This window comes from Mytilus edulis, chromosome 6 (assembly GCF_963676685.1).
Source record: "Mytilus edulis chromosome 6, xbMytEdul2.2, whole genome shotgun sequence".
Lineage (NCBI taxonomy): Eukaryota > Metazoa > Mollusca > Bivalvia > Mytilida > Mytilidae > Mytilus > Mytilus edulis.
The window spans coordinates 69,024,481-69,045,556 of NC_092349.1; the positions used below are offsets into that span (position 1 = coordinate 69,024,481).

A 21,076-nucleotide genomic window follows, 5' to 3' on the forward strand; every position below is an offset into this window, starting at 1 on the left:
CACAACATAGAAAAACACACGATAAAATATCAATTGGCAGGCTTAACTCAATCAAAAAACGTAAATTAATACACTATGAACGAATAAATTTGATCTGCGATATATGAATGCAAATGCACAGTTAATAAAATATAATTAGGGACAAACATTCAAGGCCAAAAAGCAAACAAACAAGTCAAAACAAAGTCATGGCAAGACACCACTGCGAAATATTTAACTCTTCGAAAATAATCACTTTTGAAAAAAAACCGGTTTTAATAATACAGGTAAATCTTGAAGTTTATACAAATGTAGTAAGAAGAAGTGAAAATTAGAAGATATTCCAAATAATCAAAGCTGGTATATAGACAAAAGTCCATATTATTGGTAAATAACAAAAAAGCAGTATAAACATTATCAACAGGTCGAATTAACAAGAAAATAGAGTACTCGCAGTTACTGACAGCTTGTTAAAAGCCAAAATCATTTTTTTATATGAAGTTTCGTAAAAAAGAAATATCCTAGGACATTCATATTAATTTTGATCAAATCCAGAATTCAAAACGGTTAATCAAAAAATGATAATTTCGATTGAATAACAAGTAACATATCAAATAAGTGTTAACATATTGTAAGCAGCTAGCTTAAAAGCATGTTCTAATATATAAGCAACGCGACGGGTGCAAGATACAGAGGAGGATCTACATACCCATCCGGAAAACCTGAGATCAACCCCAGTGTTTGGTAGGGTTCGTGTTGCATAATCCTCGGTTTTCTGTGTTGTGTTTTGTGTATAAAACGGTTGTTTTTCTGAAGGTCTTTTTCTTTTTTAAGCTTGACTTTGTCGAGTTTATAGATTTATATGTCATGTATGTATATCTGGTATCTTTCGCCTCTTTATTAAAAGTATATAAAGACTACATGTCAAAGGTATAAGTTTAGTATAAACCCCTGCTTTTGTAGGAGAACGTGTTCATTTTTTGCTCATTTATTTTTTTTCAGACACAGACCAGTATATATTAGACAAATAACATTAAAAAAATAATGCCAGATTCTTTCTAGGATATCATAATGTAGTAATTGTTCTATTACATTTGTCTTAAGCTTGCACCTGACAATAATAAAAAAGGAGAGCGTTTTCGTGATATCTTGATATCACGTAATTGCTAATTATAACTAGGCCTACATTTAACAAATTAAAAAAAAAGACATATTCTTTGATATTTAATGCTATAATATTCTTTGATATTTAATGCTATAACATTTTATTTAACGAAATAGTCTTTTGTTCAATTTAAGCTTTTTTGAGAAACGTGATATCCTAAAACTAAATCACCTGAGTCAGCTAATTTAATCCCATTAAAAGATTACGCAACATGAAATAAACATATGGATTTTTAGATTCTGTCATTTTAAGACAAAACAACTTATTTGACTTTTATCGTTAAATGATTCTAATATAGTTACATCTATTTTTAAGTAAAATTCTGATGGAGAAAAATTGAAATCGTGCATACAGTTTCTCTGATGCGTTCTGTTTTTTTTTTTTTTTTTTTTTTTTTTTAATTACATATCGGAATTATTTATGTCAAAATGGTTTCTGAAATTTAGCGTACAACGTATAACGTCGTATTCAATATAAGTTAACTGATGGATAATGAAAAATATGTTTACAGTTATAGACCCAGATAATTTTTTTTGTGTATTTTAATCATGCATGTCATATATGTATACTGTACATGTACATAAACGAAACGAGATGAGCAAACATGTAGTCTCCATAATTATATTAATGTTAATATTATTATTAGAATAATGTACAACAAGCTTAATCTAAATCGACTTAAAAATGCATTCTTTCTGAATAAGAGGTGATGTCGGGGGTAAACGTCTGGGAGGCAGCAACCAAACAACACACACATTCACAAAACATTCATGGGTTAACATATTCTCTTCCACCTGAGCATGTGTCCTTAGAATAAAACAACGCGAAGACCGTCCCATGTTAAAAAAGATTGTGAATACTGAAAACTGATTGACTATCAAAAATAGATGAAATCTGCCATCAACGTCCAAAGGAATTTGATACAGATTTTTTTTATAAATGTGTGGATTTCAATACGTCTTTCAAAATCCTATGAATTGTTTAAGATGCTAATTGTTTTTAATAATAATGATATTTATATGAAGTCTATGATCTAATCTGCCTACAACATTCAATGAGATTTCGTGTACAATTATTTAAAACAAAATGTTGATTTCAATATGTGTTTAAAAAATCCCATGAATTGTATAAGCGGCTTAAATGATATGATATTAATATGAAGCGTGTAACTGGAATTAATGTTTAAAACATATTAACTGTCATCAGTATAGTGATAAATGCCATCTTAAAGATACTGACTTTCTTAAAAGAAATTACTACGCACCCTTGTTGTTTTCTAATCGACTGATCCGTTCGTTAATGTCGAATCACAGCCAATCAACTGATGAAGTAAAGAAAATCTATAACTACTGCCGCATAATCTAGACCTTGTCAATATAACTGAAAGTTGTAATCAGTTTTACTATAATTCATTTGTAGTGGAGATCTTAGTTTCACTAGAGAAAGGATTTTAGACTTACACGTTTTAGGGATATGCTAGTTAATTGAATTGAAAGGTAAGAATTCAAATTAGGTTTTTCAATAAAGTATGTGTTATAACTGGTAATTTTCTACCAGCTTAAATCATGATTTAATTTAAAAATAATTTGTATGAACATTAATGCAAAAAAATGTAAAGTAGTGTTTGTTATGTATCAATGCAAAATTACCATACACAATACAACAATACTACACGGTCTAACCTTACACACGGTGGAACTCGCATTTATCTTTACAAACCTAAACATTATTACAAAAAAAAAATGCATGTTATTTAATGAAACGTTTTGAGTCGACACTGTCGTGTTTCTTACAATCTTACAAGGAATAGAAGTTGTTGTTAGGTTGCTGTCCATAATCTATGTAAAACACACATCCTTAATTTATAGATGATTTCCATTTGCTACTCCTGGATTATATGATCATTTGAAGTCTCTAAGTGGTTATACGATTATAGGTATAGACTTTTGACCAGTTATGACTATTTGATATACATTTATATATTAATATAACGTAAATACTACTACCGATTTGATATATTATCGAGTGTGCTGCACATTAATATCGGGAAGGGTAATATTAACCTTTTAGACGAGTGACCGTTCCAGCGTGATATCTGTGAGTCGAGAGTGACGGAGAGACTGCACAGGGAGATATAGGCAAAAAAGCGAAGGATCATAATCTGCGATTACGTTGTAACATCCTGCAAGGACGCATTATTCGATTTCTATAGAGAGAGACTGCACAGGGAGGTATAGGCAAAGGGAAGGATCATAATCTGTGATTACGTTGTAACATCCTGCAAGGACGCATTATTCGATATCTATAGAGAGAGAGTGACGGAGAGACTGCACAGGGAGATATAGGCAAAGGGGAGGATCATAATCTGTGAGTACGTTGTAACATCCCGCAAGGACGCATTATTCGATATCTATAGAGAGAGACTGCACAGGGAGGTATAGGCAAAGGGAAGGATCATAATCTGTGATTACGTTGTAACATCCTGCAAGGACGCATTATTCGATATCTATAGAGAGTGACGGAGAGACTGCACAGGGAGATATAGGCAAAGGGGAGGATCATAATCTGTGATTACGTTGCAACATCCTGCAAGGACGCATTATTCGATATCTATAGAGAGAGAGTGACGGAGAGACTGCACAGGGAGATATAGGCAAAGGGGAGGATCATAATCTGTGAGTACGTTGTAACATCCCGCAAGGACGCATTATTCGATATCTATAGAGAGAGTGACGGAGAGACTGCACAGGGAGATATAGGCAAAGGGGAGGATCATAATCTGTGAGTACATTGTAACATCCCGCAAGGACGCATTATTCGATATCTATAGAGACTGCACAGGGAGATATAGGCAAAGGGAAGGATGATAATCTGTGATTACGTTGTAATATCCCGCAAGGACGCATTATTCGATTATCTATAGAACGAGTCTTTGCTAAATTATAATTTAAATCAGATTGTTAATTGCAAATAACGTGAAATTTGTAAGAATTTTAAATCTGAAATCAAATTCAAACATGGGTCCTTGTTTAGGATTGCATTAATGCATTTATTGATTGCTCTTTGCTTAAAGTTCAGTGGTGAATATTTCATGCATATTCAAGACGATTGATATTGAAGCGTTTCTAAAAACAATATTATTTACAGACATATCTTAAAGCATAAGATCTTTCTCATTGCTATAAGGGAATGCTATAGGTGTAAATTAAGAAACATATGTCCTGTCAACATATATAACCTTTAGTAATTTGTACATTGTAAATTAGTAGGTAGAAAAAGACTATTTGTTAGTCAGTGTTGTAATTTTTTTTTTTTTTTTTTGTTAAACATTCATGATAAAAAAAGTCATTAAACTAGAAAGAATTCGAAGTGTCGAATCATTGCATGTTTATACTGTCACATATCGATCCGGATATGTCCACCCTTCTGGAGGACATGAGGTCGACCCTGGATTTTGAAGTTATTTTTGCTGCTCAGACTTTAATGTTGTATGTTGTGGTTTGTGTATTTGTGTTTGTCGTTTGGTCATTTTTCGTTTTTCGTTTTTTCGTTTTTTTGCAATGGTATATCAGTTTACTTTCGACTGATGAGTTTAAATTTCCCATTGCACCAGTTTATTTTATTGTGTGAAATGTTTGCCACTGGACAGTTAGCAAACACTAACAATCAATCAAGGAATATAAATCCTCCAGTTTCTTACAATATTAAAAAAAAAAAAACTAATTCAAATGCTTTAGATACGCCATTGAACGAGTAATAAGTAAAAGTTGTGTGTGAATATAGAAAGATGATACATTATTTTATTCATACTCCTTTTTATACACGATGATTGCATTTTATTCCACATCTGTCAAACAGTAATATATTATATATATATATATAAAAAACATTCCGAGATTAAAAAAGAACAATATTCTGACGTCAATAATTTGAAAATTCATGACGAATTGGGGTCATTTGTAGTTCATATATGAAAAACATTTATTTAGCTTAGAAACAATCACTCTCACGTACATAATACAATGTTTACATGGACTTGTTTCTCATAAAGTAAAAGGATGGTGACAAAATCAATACATAATAGTTGAAACGTTCCTAGATGATTTTAAGAGTGATGGTATTAAGCGTTTATCCAACAATATTAAAAACCTATTTTATATTTAAAAATAAACTAGGCGAAACACACTTCTTCAACTTATAGCTTGGCCTATATATAGCTATTTAAAACGTTTTCCAATATAGAAAAAAAATAGTTTCCAATCAAATTAAAAATAAAAGTTCCATTGCATGGAATCATGGAAGCAATTACAAAACAAATGGAGTTTTAACACAGTTTTACTTTGAAAGAACTCAACACAAAATTCAATTGATTTAAAACTTTTTCATTAAATACTTTTAGCATCAGAAACCTATAGCTAGAATAATAGAATTAAGATTGTTAACGGATGCAGGTCATTCGATCGTTTAATTTGATTAGGGTCTTTTGAGGTTATTGACATTCATAAGAGTTCCAGAAATGACAGGTGCCCCCAGGAGACAATTGTTATTAGATTTCCAGCAATTTATATGGTTGCAGAACATATTGACCTCGGTAATTTCATTTGAGAACAACCAGACTGCAATTATTGTAAAAAGTACGAAACGTATTTAAAGAATTGTTTGCTATTCAATAGACTAAAAGTAAAATAGTATGAAGAAAGATTTTGTACCTTTCCAGATAAATATTGCCAGAACGGCTATTATAAAAACAATTTAAATGTATGAAGCTTTTTTTTGTGTCCAATGAGATATATAATTTCACTGCTAATTCTTTTTTTTTTTACTTGCAATCTGTTTTGAAAGTATATACACTTGCTGTAATGATCTCATTTATATTTTATTTAGTAATTTGCTATCCAAAGCAGCATAATATATCATCGTTCAGTCACTCAGCTATGTAATATCTGCTTTTTACATATACGATTGACATATAATATATCATTGTCATTATTATTAGAACTTGTATGCTGTCTGTAACAACGATACCAGCATAGCACTAAATTATTCATAGGTCGCAGAAAAATAAACGTGTATTTTTTTTTTTATATCTGAATTCTGAATAGAAAACCCTATTGATCGAACACTATAGCTGTATATAAGCGCCATTATTGCACAATGTAAAGTTATATAATAGGAGATACAGCCATTAACTTTTATGTGGTTACTGCACAGTATGTCTGCCGTTAAAATTAGTATTAATATACTTTTGCATGATTTATATTTATAAGTTGTCCTGATTAAATACCTCTATATAGTTTTGCATGATTTATATATACAAGTTGCTGTGGTTTAATAACTTGAAGAAGGTATCATCTCTCTAATAGTCTATATAAACTTGAAAGGATGTTTTAACGAGCTGAAAGTGTGAAAGATAGCTAGGATGCTGTGCAAAGCCAAACGCTATTGTCAACTGACAATGGGAAAAACACTAAAATTTCCAGCCCCTGATTATAATTGAGAAACTATTCTTACGCATTGTTTGTGAAATTGTCTAGGCCAATATATCTACAATACAAAAGTTCTAAGCAGATCAAAAATCTTTATTACGCTAAGATATATTGCAAAGAATACAATATTTCATCATGAAATAAATGCTATAAAGTATACTAATGCACTTATTCTGAAGTGCATCCATCGACATCAGAGTGCACATTAAGACATACTTTTATATAAATAACTTAGAGCTTGCTTCCCGTAACTACGAGCATTCGTTTGATACGTTATTTTGTTTTACTGTTTTACTTTTTATTATAGGATTATTATATGTGAAGTGCAGATCTTTTTCGTAAGTGGTTCTTTTTTGTCATTTGTTTTGATTTTTGTGTTGAATGTAGATCTTTGAAAAAATGTCTGTAAAATTCATTCGCGATCAATTTTGAATACAGAGGCGATTTAGGTCTTGAAATATTGTATTAGTTCTTTTGAATATGGTGATATATATAGTATGTTGATATTTTGTTTATTTTGCGTTGGATTTGGTTTCATTGACGCTTACTTCCAAATGTTATGTTATTCATAAAGAAAATGTATTGCACCGAGGCACTGAGGCACCATTTTAATGAAAACACTTCTAAGATCTGTGTACAGTTAAGCAATGTTGTAGTTGACACAGGATGTTTATCCGACAATCTATCAATGAATATGATATTATCAAGCCATCATTCAGTTGACTCCGTCCTGACATGAATGGCTCGGTCATGGGAACCTATGTCTGATATCTGTTTTATCCGATCTCATTAAATATTGATAGTTTACATTAAGTAGACGTTATCATTGATTAAAGCTTGCTATAGTTTCCATGTATTTCCCTAACAACTTTAAAACATGAATCAGTATTGATTGTTCTATACATTTATGCATATGATCAGGCCAATAAAACTGCTGGTCTTTATGATTTTTCTATATTACCGACTATTTGTTCCTCAATTTCCGACCCTTAAGTAAAGTGATCATTGGCATTGTGCTGATGTTGTTTAAAGGCCGTTGTTTAAATGGTATCTAATAAACGGATGAATTAACTGCAATGAAGTCTTAAACAGTGCTTTATTGTTAGCAGCTCGTTATTGAATTATTAATATAGGAGTAATATCATACTATTCGAATTACAAGATGTAATGTTCTCTTTTAAATTAAAAAAAAGTGGGTTAGGTGAAGTTTTTTTTTCTAAAAAAGATAAGTATACAAACCTCCTTGTTCCTTTGTAAAGACTTGAATAAATGTTTCAATTAAAATAAAAAAAGGGATACTTAAAGATAATGGTAGGCCCATTTTTATTTATTCAAACGAAAAACTAAACAAAAAATATTTCTTCCCCAACAAACAAAAAAAAAAAAAATAAATCGAAAACAAAAATCAAAAACAAATCAAATCCAAACCAAGCAACGTACATTAACTGTTTTAGGTCGATATTATTTTCCTTCAAGGCATTTCAATTTCGACTAAGCCAAATGGATTAAAAGCTAATTGTGTTAGAATGCGAGGATCACTATTGATTTGTGAAACTAGGTTGGAGTGAAGTTATATTCAAATCCCGACTGTGTAAACCAGTTTTCTTGCAACCAAGTGCAGTCAGATCACTTGGAATATATAGCTGTCCAACAACTATTGAAATCCGATTTGCTTTTGACTTAAAATAAAGTTGACTAAAGTTCAAATTGAAATGTTCAATTTTGATAACTGGTATTTATTACAGCATGTTGATTAATGGTTAAACTGAGTCGACAATTTGTTCTGCAAAAGGAGGGACATGGAATTTTAATTCGTAACACATGCAGTAAAATTATAAGCAATATAACTAAGCCTTCAATGCTGATTCATGTCTCAAAGTCAACACTTCAACAAAGAGAAAGAGTTCACTCCTCAATGCAGGTGAATTAGTCTAAGATTTCCCCTAGTACCTGGTTTATCGAATCTTGCTTGTAATGCTTATATAAATTTTAACGCATTGTTTTGTTTCAACAATATTTAGTGACGACTACACACCATCCATGCGTATTACTGTATCTTTTAACACCCTTCTGTATTCTGTTTGAGATTGTCATATGATAACGTTCCAGTGTGTGAAGAAACGAAACAAACATTATTTTTTAACGTTCGATGAATTATTAATTTAAAAAAGAATATAAGCTACATATACAGTTTTTTCAAGTAAATAGATGAATAGCACCAAATTCCACAGATTAATCAGTCTAGAAATACTCTCTAGAAATGTGCTATATCACCAGACTTTACTTCGTTAATGTTTAATGTTTTCCTTACTTAAAAGCATCTACCCACGATATATCTTTCCGAAAGCAATAAACATGTTATTCTGGGAAAACTCGGGCTGTAATAAAAGTTACAATGTAGGTATGATATAAAAAATGGATGAAGAAAATCTACTCAAGTCCTGTGAAATATATCGACTTATAAATATTAAAGAAGTGGTTTCGAATTCGTGTTTTACTATAACGTGATTTTATGAAATAAGTAAATGACATTGACAGCTACGTGACTTGGTCGAGACTCCTATGACGAGAAAATGGTGGGCTGAACCATTTGTTTTGGCGCCAAACCTTTAACATTTATAACTGTTAAATGAAATCGTTTTGCACGTCAGTCCAAAGTCAACAATGATACTCTTATTCAAATAACTATTCAAATAAAAGTAATATTCAATGTAAATTGATCAATTACATAATAAACCCTGATGACCATAGTTTTGCAGCTACTGCATTAAGTAAGAGAGGAAAGATAAAGGAATAATTGATATAGCATGTTAACATTATCACAAGCCGGAAATTGAACAATAAACCTGTTGACATTTGGCTTGGAAAAACGGTCGATGCTGTTTTAAGATCCTACTTTGTCCTAAATTAAAATAATCATGAAATTGAAGTTAATTTAGAAAAGAAGTTGTGGTATGACTGCCAATGAAACAACTCTCCACAAGAGAGGCAATCTTAAACCAACCAGTTGGTGAAACTATTTCTTACATCGTAGCTTGATATATACATGTATGTTGCAAATGGGCTGGTACAGAGGTTTATCTCCAGTTCTCTTTAGTACATTTTGATTTAAGTAGTATGATGGTTACATAGACAGAGGCAGTATCAATGAATATATGCAAGGTTGAACAAAGCGAAAAAGGGAAAATAACTAATATAAAATATATACATAATTTCCGACGTAGACGGTGAGGATCGTGATACTTTCTCAAACTTAAGTTTTCTACTTTTTTATGTCTTTTTGTCATTTTGTTGCGTAAGGGTCTGTTTTCTTTTGACATATGATGCTTGATTGAGCTATTGGTATCCTCTTACGTTTAGAAAATGTACGATACTTTCTATAAGTATTTTAAGATGTAATTAAAAGTTCGTCTTGCACATATGTAAAAAGCAATACAAATAACTTAAATCAAGTGTCAAATAAAGATATATATACATCTCGCTAGGTAGACGAAAAGATGATTCATATATACAAAGAGCAAGTACTGACAAATCGTCAAAGAAATAAATACATGCTGCTAGGTGGCTGCTAGGTTGACGAATAGAAATGTTTGGCATCTGAATCAAAGCAATGAGTGTTTCTATTGTTAACCTTCATCAGGCTAATTGATTTATTGGATGTAATTAACTGGTAATAAAAGAATATAATTGTTCAGCAAATACATGTATCATCTCGTTAGTGAATTGGACAATGTGATGAAGGCAAGGTGGTGCATACATATATATATAGTATCTTACAAAAACGAATGACTGCATTACATGTATACAATCATTTGATAGACAGTAATACACTATTTGTCTGAGCATATCATGCACAAAGGATCGAAACTACACCAAAAAATGTAAGCAATTTTCTTCGTGTATGTAGTCTGGTTAACATGTACCTAGTTATGAACCAAATACATGTACATTGTATTTAAATGAAATCCTTTAAGAATTATAGGTTGATGTGTATTTTTTCGAAGAGAAATTTAGACATTTATATCTTATCAACTGTAACAGACTAAACCTTATGTTGACGATGCCGACGATGACGTAATTTGGAAAAGCTTTTTTCTCAATTTCCCTTCGAATAAAAGAATTTTTGGTAGCTTAGTTCTGACTATAGTGTAAAAACCGAATTATCAAAAGATTCGTTCTAGTTTTATCAAATTATGTCAACTTGTCCTAGATCTTAAGTTTTTCCAATAATGGTAACAGTACAGAACGTATATCTCACTTAAGACAATCTTCGTGATAATTACTTATAATTGATTTATTTTTAAGAAACTTCTATAATTTGTTTTAACGTGGGAATACATGTATGTCTCTTGGAAAATAAAGGAGCGGTAAAATTTATGAAGTTTGAAACGCATTTGTGTTTCAACTGGACAGCAACAATATTTTAAACGTCAAACATGAAATGTAGAAAGAAACAAAAAATTGAAAGTTTACAAATATAAGATTTATGATATGAAAAATTCATGCACGAAATTTTAAATGTTCAATAATTGATAACGAGGACTTTGTGTGCCAAAACGAAGTGCACTGAACCAAGGAATTGTATATTCAAATTTATAAATATACAATTCCTTGGCTGAATTAAAGATTGAACGTATAAATCATTTGTGATTTTGAAAAAAAGGAGATTTAGGGGAAACATTAAAGAGACGGTAACAAAACGACAAAAAAAAAAAAAAAAAAAAAAAACCACACACCTGAAAAATTTGATATTTATTTAACATGTTTAACTTGTTTTCATTTCGTACCGTGAAATTAAAGAAAAAAAACACAACAACTCGATATGATAACTTCAGGATACGTTCAACTTGGTACATATGTTTCAGCAGTACTGTGTGACATGGCAGTTTTATATATATGGCTTCATTAATTAAAGATGCTTAGTAGATATAATTATATTACAAAATTGCATTGAAGCTTCAGTAGTTGCAAGTAATTTCCTTTTAACCCACAATGCGTAACTAAATTAATTATGAGTCCACTTTTATGTAACTACATCTCCTAATTAGTAATTATTAGCATGAATTTACTAATTATTCTTTATTTGTTGTAGGATGAAATAGATGTTGGGATTATTGTCAATATTGGCTAACGTTACTTCCTGGAACCAGCTGACGGGGTATTAATAATTACTAATACTCTGTAGGGGACGTAACTGTGTACGGGACGCACAATATATTATTGAATTAAATTAGTTGAATTATTCTGCATTGTAACTAGACTTTAGGAAACCATTAGGAAATATTTATTGAGAAGCTTCGCAGTGAAGGAGAAATACATGCGCTAAATCATAGTTGATGCTGATCATGAGAAGTCTACACACTGATTATATGAATTGTATGTATCAAGAAGGAAAAGATTGTGGAATTAAATAAAATGAAGATGGAAAATATAAGTAATTGTACATTGACAACCATAAACGAAAATGGCGAATCTATTTGTTATGAAAGTGAGACTGAAACGTTGAACATGGTTAAAACTGCAATCGTTGCTTTGTTTCTTATTTTCATATTTCTGGCAAGTGTTATCGGAAACATTTTAGTCTTTTTGGTGTTTTGCAAAAAACCAGCATTGTTGACAATTTCAAACCGATTTATTTTAAATTTAACAATCTGTAATTCACTGAACACCATTGTTATTATGCCTTTCATGTTTGTGACTATGATTTCAGAAGTTTGGATGTTTGGATATATTTGGTGCAAAGCTACAGGATTTATAATGAACACTATTTTTGCAGCAAGTACTTTAACACTAGTGGCGATTTCAATAGATCGGTATTGCGCAGTCGCAACACCTTTACATTATACTATGAAAATAACCAGAAAACGAGCATTGTTAATGACGATTTCTGTTTGGATTGTTGCTGTCGTTTTATCGGTTCCACCACTGTTCGGATGGAACGAATATGTTTTTCAATCAGACAAAGCATCATGCACAGTGCTATGGGCAACGCCTTCGAAATGGGACAAATTTTACACTTTGTTTCTAGTTTCTGTGTCGTTTGCATTACCATTAATAGTTATTTTATGGGGTTATATTATAATATTCAGAGCTGCAAGAAACAATAGTGAAAGGACAAGACGCAACAGCGTTATACCATCCAATCTGATTGAAGATTTGTCGCAGGTTCCCTTGAAAGACGACCGTCGACGCTATTGTGGCTTATCAAGGTCATGCAACATGCCTATTTTGCATCGACGTCGTAGTTCTAGCTCCAGAACACTTCCGTTATTATGGAAACGTGACGAATGGAAAACTGCATTGACAAGTTTTCTGGTTGTTTTTACTTTTGTTATATGTTGGTTGCCATATTTTATCATCATCATACTTGAATCAGTGCTAAATAATCCAAAAAACATTCCAGCGGAAATAGAAACTGTGTCTATTTTACTAGCTATGTCCAGTTGTGCAATAAATCCACTTGTTTATGTGTTCAGGAACAAATCAGCCAGACAAGAACTTAAGTTTGCATTAAAACTACAACGCCGACAAGAATTCAACGAGTCTAGGCGAGGAAGCACGTGTACCATGTTACGAGACGGTATCATCAGACAAGGCAGTACGGAATCGGATATTATTCTTGAGAAACCATTACATTTGTCTGCTACAAACACAACTCTGACTTCTCTTATAAGCGAAAAGGAACAAACGCAAAATCGCATGTAATTGTATAAGAAACTAATTAATTTATGGAATTCTAGTCAATCACATATTTTTACTAATAGTCCCTTGTCCTCATATATTTGTCATTTGACGTGAAGCAAGCACATGTAAATCAATTTATCAACCTTTATTATTAATTATTTTCAATGGCCACTAGCATTATTTTGTCAAAGTTCGTTTAACAGTCAAATTCTTTGCCGTATATACTCTAGATTGTAATAACTTCTTTATTACATTTATTAAGAAAGCAATTATAAATCAAAATGGTAATCCAGATGCAAACCTATGTGTGCCTTTCCCAGTGTTGTGATTGTTCAAAATTTTCATCACGAATGCATATTTTATTGTCACAAAGTCCTCTCGAACAGGATAAAATGTGCCCACATCATTTTGTTTCATTTTACGTGGGATTTGTTTGGCAACGTTGTACATGTTTACATATTTTTCATATTTTGAAATGGCACAGTTGTTTGAATTATTATAAATTTAAATTTAATGGTTGCAGGAATACAATATTACAAGATACAAAATGAAAGGACATTTTTAGTTTAGGGCTGTTTAAGCAAAATAACGCTGTGAATCCACAAAGCCACAAAAGATAATCATATGATAATTTGCTTTTAATGAGTATGTGGCTTTAACGCATTTACGCATTTTAGCGTGGCTTTTACGATTTTTTTTTTAGTGTGGCTTCAACAATCATTTCTTAAATCATGTAAATTGATTTCTTAAAACATCTGATAAATATTGTGGTATCGATAACAAAACAATGCTGAATACTTGTTATTAGTGTTTTGCTTATCTGTTGATTTTTTCTAAAATACTATATCACCAAGTTTATACGTAAATACGAAATCCTCGCCCGCTCATGTGAAAATTGTTAAGTAATAGATTCACAGTAATTTTAATATGACATGTATATAAAGATCTAATTCCAGGAAGAAAAAAGACATTATTCCATTTTTAATATCAAATGTGTTTTTTGTGTATTTGTTTAGTATCAATTATGTAAAACAATCAAATTGTTGACCAATTTATTATCTACATATCTAATTTGATATTTAATTATTATTTTTATACTTTTTTACATCATCAGTTTTACATGCAATTGTTCGTCCGTCATTGATTCATTGTTTTTGTTAACTTTCTATAGCAAATCAATTTGTAAACACGATTTATTCAAACTGTATTGTAATATCTTAACTCTGTGGTGTTGGTTGCTGTCTCTATGCTGTGTCGTACAAGCATATTCGATAGAAAAACTATGTATTTTGTACATTCTCCATTTTTCTATTGTAAGGAAAATAAGTTGAAATTTAGAAATTAAATTTGTGGTAAATAAAAAGCTTTAAAAAGGTAAAATATTAAGTAACTTGCAATGTAAAGCTAAATTTCAAAGAGACAGCACTCCAACAACATTATGCTTCAAAAATAGACACAGAAAGATGAACGACTGAAATCTCTTGCCAGCACAATCCTCGACAAATTGTTACTGAATTATAACAGACACAGAATATGATAGAAAAGTAATATTTTAAGATATAATGTTAAGTTTTTCAAAGACAATCAGTCCCTTAATTAGTTGTAAATTATATATTCTATTTTTTTTTAACATATTGCAAAACCATTTGACATAAACGATTTTTTACATCATTCCAACTTGATCATGTTGATAATGATAATTTATGTGAAACATTTCAGTACGAAACGATTTGTAGGATTATTGCTATAGAAAGCTTAACGTGTCCTAAAAATGGCTTTTATAGTAAAATAAAAAACTAGTTAACAACCAACAATATTCAACAACTGAGTATGATGGATTAAAATCGAAAAGACTGTATTAAGGAGGTAGACCTAGGTTAAGGAAAATAACTCTTAAAATCATCAGTACGTTTATGTCAGCCATTTTCATAAATATGTTCTAAGCTTCTTGGATACATAGATTATTTCCAATCTGTTTCAGGTAAATGCTTAAAATTCATTGACGAAACTAGACTTTTACAAACGCATAATTCATTTAAAGAGTTATCTCTGAACCAAGGACTACCCCCTTAAGCTAATCATTTAAATTTCCTTCTTTGATATTTTGAATACGATCTGTTTTAAATTCGAATCAATTATCTTGTTTTATATATAATAATTCCCTGTTTAAAAATTTAAACGCTTTGGGTTATTTCATTGTTTGTACTCTAAAATGGAAATGACTTCGTTTCATTGGTTAAATTTCTTATGCTTTTAGATGTTTTTAACCAATGAAAACGGTTTGGTAACGCTTTTTAAAAATATATCCCAGAATGCATTACATTCTGAAAAGGCGAATTTAAGGAGCAGGACGATAACGACACTTTCTGTTCAATAACATGAATAAGAACGCAATTAAACAAGTTTTCAATGTAAACAGAAGCCACTTTTAGGATTTTTTTGCTCATTATCATAGAATCACTCATTATTGTTTTAGAGGGGATTATTACAGAAAGAGTAATTTTGTTGAATTTTGAAAAGAAAGAATTCATTGACTCATTCTCATGTTGGATCTCAGAGTGTTTTATAATCAAATATAATGGTTGATCGTAAATGTAATTTGTATTGAATTTTGTAAAATTTAATCCGTATAGTGTAAACGATTGGAAATGCAATACGTTTGTTTGCTTTTACAACTATTCGAAGACTTCAAAATTTTGAATTTTGAGAATAAGTGAATTTTTAGCAGCTGATTTAACACACTATCAGCATTTTTTAAAAGTACTTTAAGAAAGAAACAAATTATGATTATTGCTACTCAAATCTACATTTAAAACTCCTAGACTATAATAAGCAAACGGGATATTTTTGCTATCAGACTATGCTGTATTGATCTTATCACGTGATACGCAGTTAGAGGCTGAATAAACAGTCTTGATATATGAACTGTTTCCGGTATTCTTGGAAGAAATTAATCATAATTGGATATTTATTAATTAGGTTACGATGATATTAGAATAATTACACGTGATTGTTAATTTTATCAGATCACATCGGACATTTCCATCATGTAAACACACGACACGTCAGAAAGAAAAATGAAGTACCCTTACATGTACGTGTTAATTGCGATTAATAGAAACTAGAGAAGTTAAATGTTTAAAGAGTGCTGTTAGTTAATCAGGATACGCACCGAAATATTTTTACGGAGATAAAGCTTTAACATTTTATATTTGATGTAATTTTAATCTGAATTGATTGCAATGCAAATACATTTTGATGTCTCATTTCACTTATCGGATTAAATAAGTCGACAGTATTCTTTTAGTGTCGAAAAATACTTTTTTAATAAGGAATGCTCTTATATTTTACGAAGTAGAACCCGCTATCGAGAATACAGATATATTAATGAACACTGACGGCTTTACAACAATTGATCTGAGTGCTATAATACGTGCATGTATGAAATCACTGATTGGGCTTTTTTCAGTGTATGCATGCATGGGTAATATAAAAATCATTGTTCATTATTGCATATGTGTTCCCGATGGCTGGTAATACAAGCATGTTTCTTATATTATATACAGTATCGATCAGTATCATATCTGTCAGTAATACTCATTTGGATACACCTGATATATATCAAAATTGCAGAAGAAATGATATCTTGTTGTATTCCATTTAAAAGTTACACTATATTAAGTTATTTGTTAGCTTATGATATTATATACGTTGATATATGTTGCTTGTGATTACTGTAAAACGGGTGAAATTGATGATCGTTTTTTTCTTTTTTATCAAATAATAAATTATTTATATGTTTGCCTTGACTTATAATTTATACTTATACATGATATAGTATTCTGAACGACTTCCAATGTTAAAAAACAAACAAGACGCACACACGGAGAAAAAGGCAACACATATATCACAATATTAAAAATCCGCCTATATACGTTTAACAAATACAAAGAAAGAAATTACCGAACAGTATGCCTTTTATGTAGCTTAATTTATGAAACAAGTTTTGCCCTATGTTGAAGGCCGAACGATAGTTGTAACCGCCATCTGTTGTAAATAGTCCTTATATTAGGAAAGCAAACATCTTCTTCTTATTTTAGGTCAAAGCACATTTTTATATTCGTGTTCTACATAGCCACAACCCAATTCTCAATTTTGACATCACTGTATTAAGTCACCAAATTTGTATTTACCATCAGCAATACGACGTTTCCATATAGTTCGAGCAAGATATGCATACCCAGATACAATGTACCTTTCGGTTTTTGATCGGATTTGTTTTGATTCGTTTTTTTCTGATTGTTTTCTACTTATGATTGTTAAGTGTTCTTTGTTCTTTGTTGTGCATCAAATGTTAAAACTTGTTAGGGGAGTCACATATTGAGTTATCGGTTTATTGCTAACTGAAACAATATTATTCCTGACTTGGAACAGCCATTTTCAAATGTAGAAATTGGTGGATTGAACCGGGTTTTAAAACTGGCTAAACCTCTCACATGTACATGTATGACAGTCGCATATAATGTCATTATATTGATGACAATGCGCGAACAAAACAAATAGACATCATACCACATCTTCATATATCTATATAATAGATAAAAATGTCAAAAATTGGGGTATAGCAGTCAACATTGTAAAGTAATCTTAATCACTATTAAAACATAATTATTGCATAAAAAATCCCATCATAAGGCATATAGACACTTAGACACTATATAAAGACAAAGAACATGAGCAAAAATGTAAGACAACAGTACAAAATATTCCAAAAAGTTGTGTCAAATACGGCTAAGGTTATCTATGCCTGGAATAAGAAAAGCCTTAGTATTTTGAAAAAAAAAATCATACTTTTGTCTACAGGAAATTTATAAAAATTATCATATAATTGATATTAATGTCAACACCGAAGTGTTGACTCCTGGGCTGGGGATACCCTCGCGGACGAAACGTCCACCAACAGTGGCATCGAACTAGTAATGTAAACAGTTATCAAAGGTACCAGGCTTATAACTAATACGCCAGACGCGCGTATCGTCTACATAAGACTCATCAGTGACGCTCAGATCAAAAAAGTTATATACATATATAAAGAACAAGACATTGACATAGCCTTAGCTCCTTTCTTCTCTGAGACCGATGACGTTTTATAAAGACTTGAGTAGCAGCTGGAAGCTATGGAACAATAAAATGAGTTGGAATGTGTATATCTATTATGCAGGTGAAGTAGGTATATTGTAGTATATATGTTATTTGCAAGATTGGTATGCGACTTTTCTATTATACCACACGGGTTTCGTCACATGCAGTTTCACAAATACTATTCATCTGACTTCAATTCAATATTTTACTAACTAGTAATTAAGTACATTGTATCATCTATCAATAATAAAATATCGTTCACGTTGTCGATTAACCAATTTAATAGATAGAACAACACAAAACAACTACAGTATATTCAATTTGCTTAATGTTATACGCATCTGTTAAAAAGACGCAAGAGAGTGAAGCGAATGTCAATCAATCTGATGGTTTCCTTTTTGGTTGTTTTAAAGTTTGTCATGGCGGGACATTTTGTTTAGCTTACTAATCGATATGGAGCTTGTTCATCGCTAAAATTGTATATAATGTTCTGTATGTTTTATAAGTTCCTCATCTGTCATGTGTGTTTGTTGGATCATAGTTGTCTCCTTGGCAACCATACCACTTTTCCTTATGTTTTAAAAATTGTAATATTGAATGGGAGAATATTGTAAATTAAAGTTGAAATATGTAAACGTTTAAAAATATAAAAGTTTTTAAAGGTTATGTTATTTTATACATGCAGTTTTTATATAGCAATTTCAAACCTCAAAACCATTACACCGTTTTATTGAAAGCAATATGACAATTTTCTTATTATTCTGTATATAAGTTGTTTTATGATGATATGATGAGTCATATAAATCAAATGAAATTTTCAAACATTGTATATTTGTAAACTGAGAAATATATCTAACGGGTTACAACTTTTGTATGCAATATGATTATCGGTCTAGAATTTCACAACTACTTAAATAAAGGCAACAGTAGTATACCGCTGTTCAAAACTCATAAATCCATGGACAAAAAACAAAATCGGGGTAACAAACCAAAACCGAGCGAAACGCATTAAATATAAGAGGAGAACAACGACACAACATCGAAACGCAACACACACAGAAACAGACCAATCATCAGACAAAACACCACGAGAATAACAAATGTAACATGAAAACCAAATACATGAATTTGGGATAGACAAGTACCGTGCCACGTCTTATCTCAATATCTCAAAAATAAGAGAAAACACAAACGACTCAACGTTAAAATGCAACACAAAGAGAAACGAACAATATATAACAATGACCATCTTCCTGACTTGGTACAGGACACTTTTAAAGGGGAATAAAAGTGGTGGGTTGAACCTGGTTTTAAGGCATGCCAAACCTCGCACTTTAATGGCAAAGTTAAATATAACATTGAAATGACAACATAATATTACAGGACTACAATACAAATAAATAGGAGAACATATTAGACACAGAAAAACATGATTAATAGATAACAAAAAGCATCAGGTTTAAAATTCAATACGCCAAAAACGCGCCTTGCCCACACAAGACTCACCAGTGACGCCCAGATATAAAAGATCGAAAGTGAAAAAAGTACAAAGTTGTACAGCACTGAAGATCAAAAGTTGAAAAGGTTTCGCAAAATACGGCATTGTTTTTATGCCCGGGATAAGAACATTCTTATTATATAGAACAATTCATGCTATTGCAAACAGTAAATTTTATCAAATGAATATGAAAGAGATATACACAAAGAAACTAAAGTATTTACTAATTACAGAAAACTAAACCTGAATACATAACGCCTAGATATAAAAGATCGAACGTGAAAAAGGTACAAAGTTGTACAGCACTGAAGATTAAAAGTTGAAAAGGTTTTGACAAATACGGCATTGTTTTTATGCACGGGATAAGAACATCCTTATTATATAGAATACTTAATGCTATTGCAAACAGTAAATGTTAACAAATGAATATGAAAGAGATATACATAATGAAACTAAAATATTAACCAATCAATACATGAATGAGGTGTCATTTAGAAATCCAAGCTGTTTGTCTGTATCCAAAATCCCAATTTGAGGCCCCATTATGTCGGACGCAACAAGAATACAAGACCATTTTTGGAAGTTTTGATTTAAATGCCCACAAACGTTTTACGGCTTATCGCGTGCTTTTGAAAACTAGTCTAAAAATTCCTTCGAAGAAGATATTTTATTAAGGTGTTTTGTGCCGGTCTTATACTTCAGTGTGTACACTTAGACATTTATTCTGTTGAACTAACTTTAAATAAAACTAATCATTGACTAACAATGAACATTCCCTTTCCTAGATCTTGATATCTATATCATTAATGGGAAGCTTTTAATACCAAAAATGCTTAAAAGAGATGAGTTGTTAGTGCCTATTGTTAATCATCCATTTTGAGATGGTGTCGTTTCCTTGTCACCCTCTTAAGGTGTTTATCTCAACTTGTTCGATTTGCTCATGTATGTTGAATACAGCGTATTAGATTTTAACGGGGAAAAAACTATGTACTACTTCAAATTATTACAACAGTGCTTTCGATATAACAAACCAATCAAAACATTTATTTAATTTTACTATCGGTACAAGGACATCATTTGTACATATATAAATCAACATGCAGACATTTTATACGTTCAGGT

The 21,076-nt window shown here is 31.1% G+C and overlaps 1 protein-coding gene across 1 annotated transcript; it reads left to right on the top strand.

Annotated features, from left to right (window-relative positions):
- Positions 1 to 11,943: 11,943 nt before the first annotated feature.
- Positions 11,944 to 13,483, top strand: LOC139528246 (G-protein coupled receptor 161-like). The gene has a single exon (XM_071324132.1). The coding sequence runs from the start codon at positions 12,046 to 12,048 to the stop codon at positions 13,333 to 13,335; it is 1,290 nt and encodes a 429-aa protein (XP_071180233.1). The 5' UTR covers positions 11,944 to 12,045; the 3' UTR covers positions 13,336 to 13,483.
- The last annotated feature ends 7,593 nt before the right edge of the window (positions 13,484 to 21,076 follow it).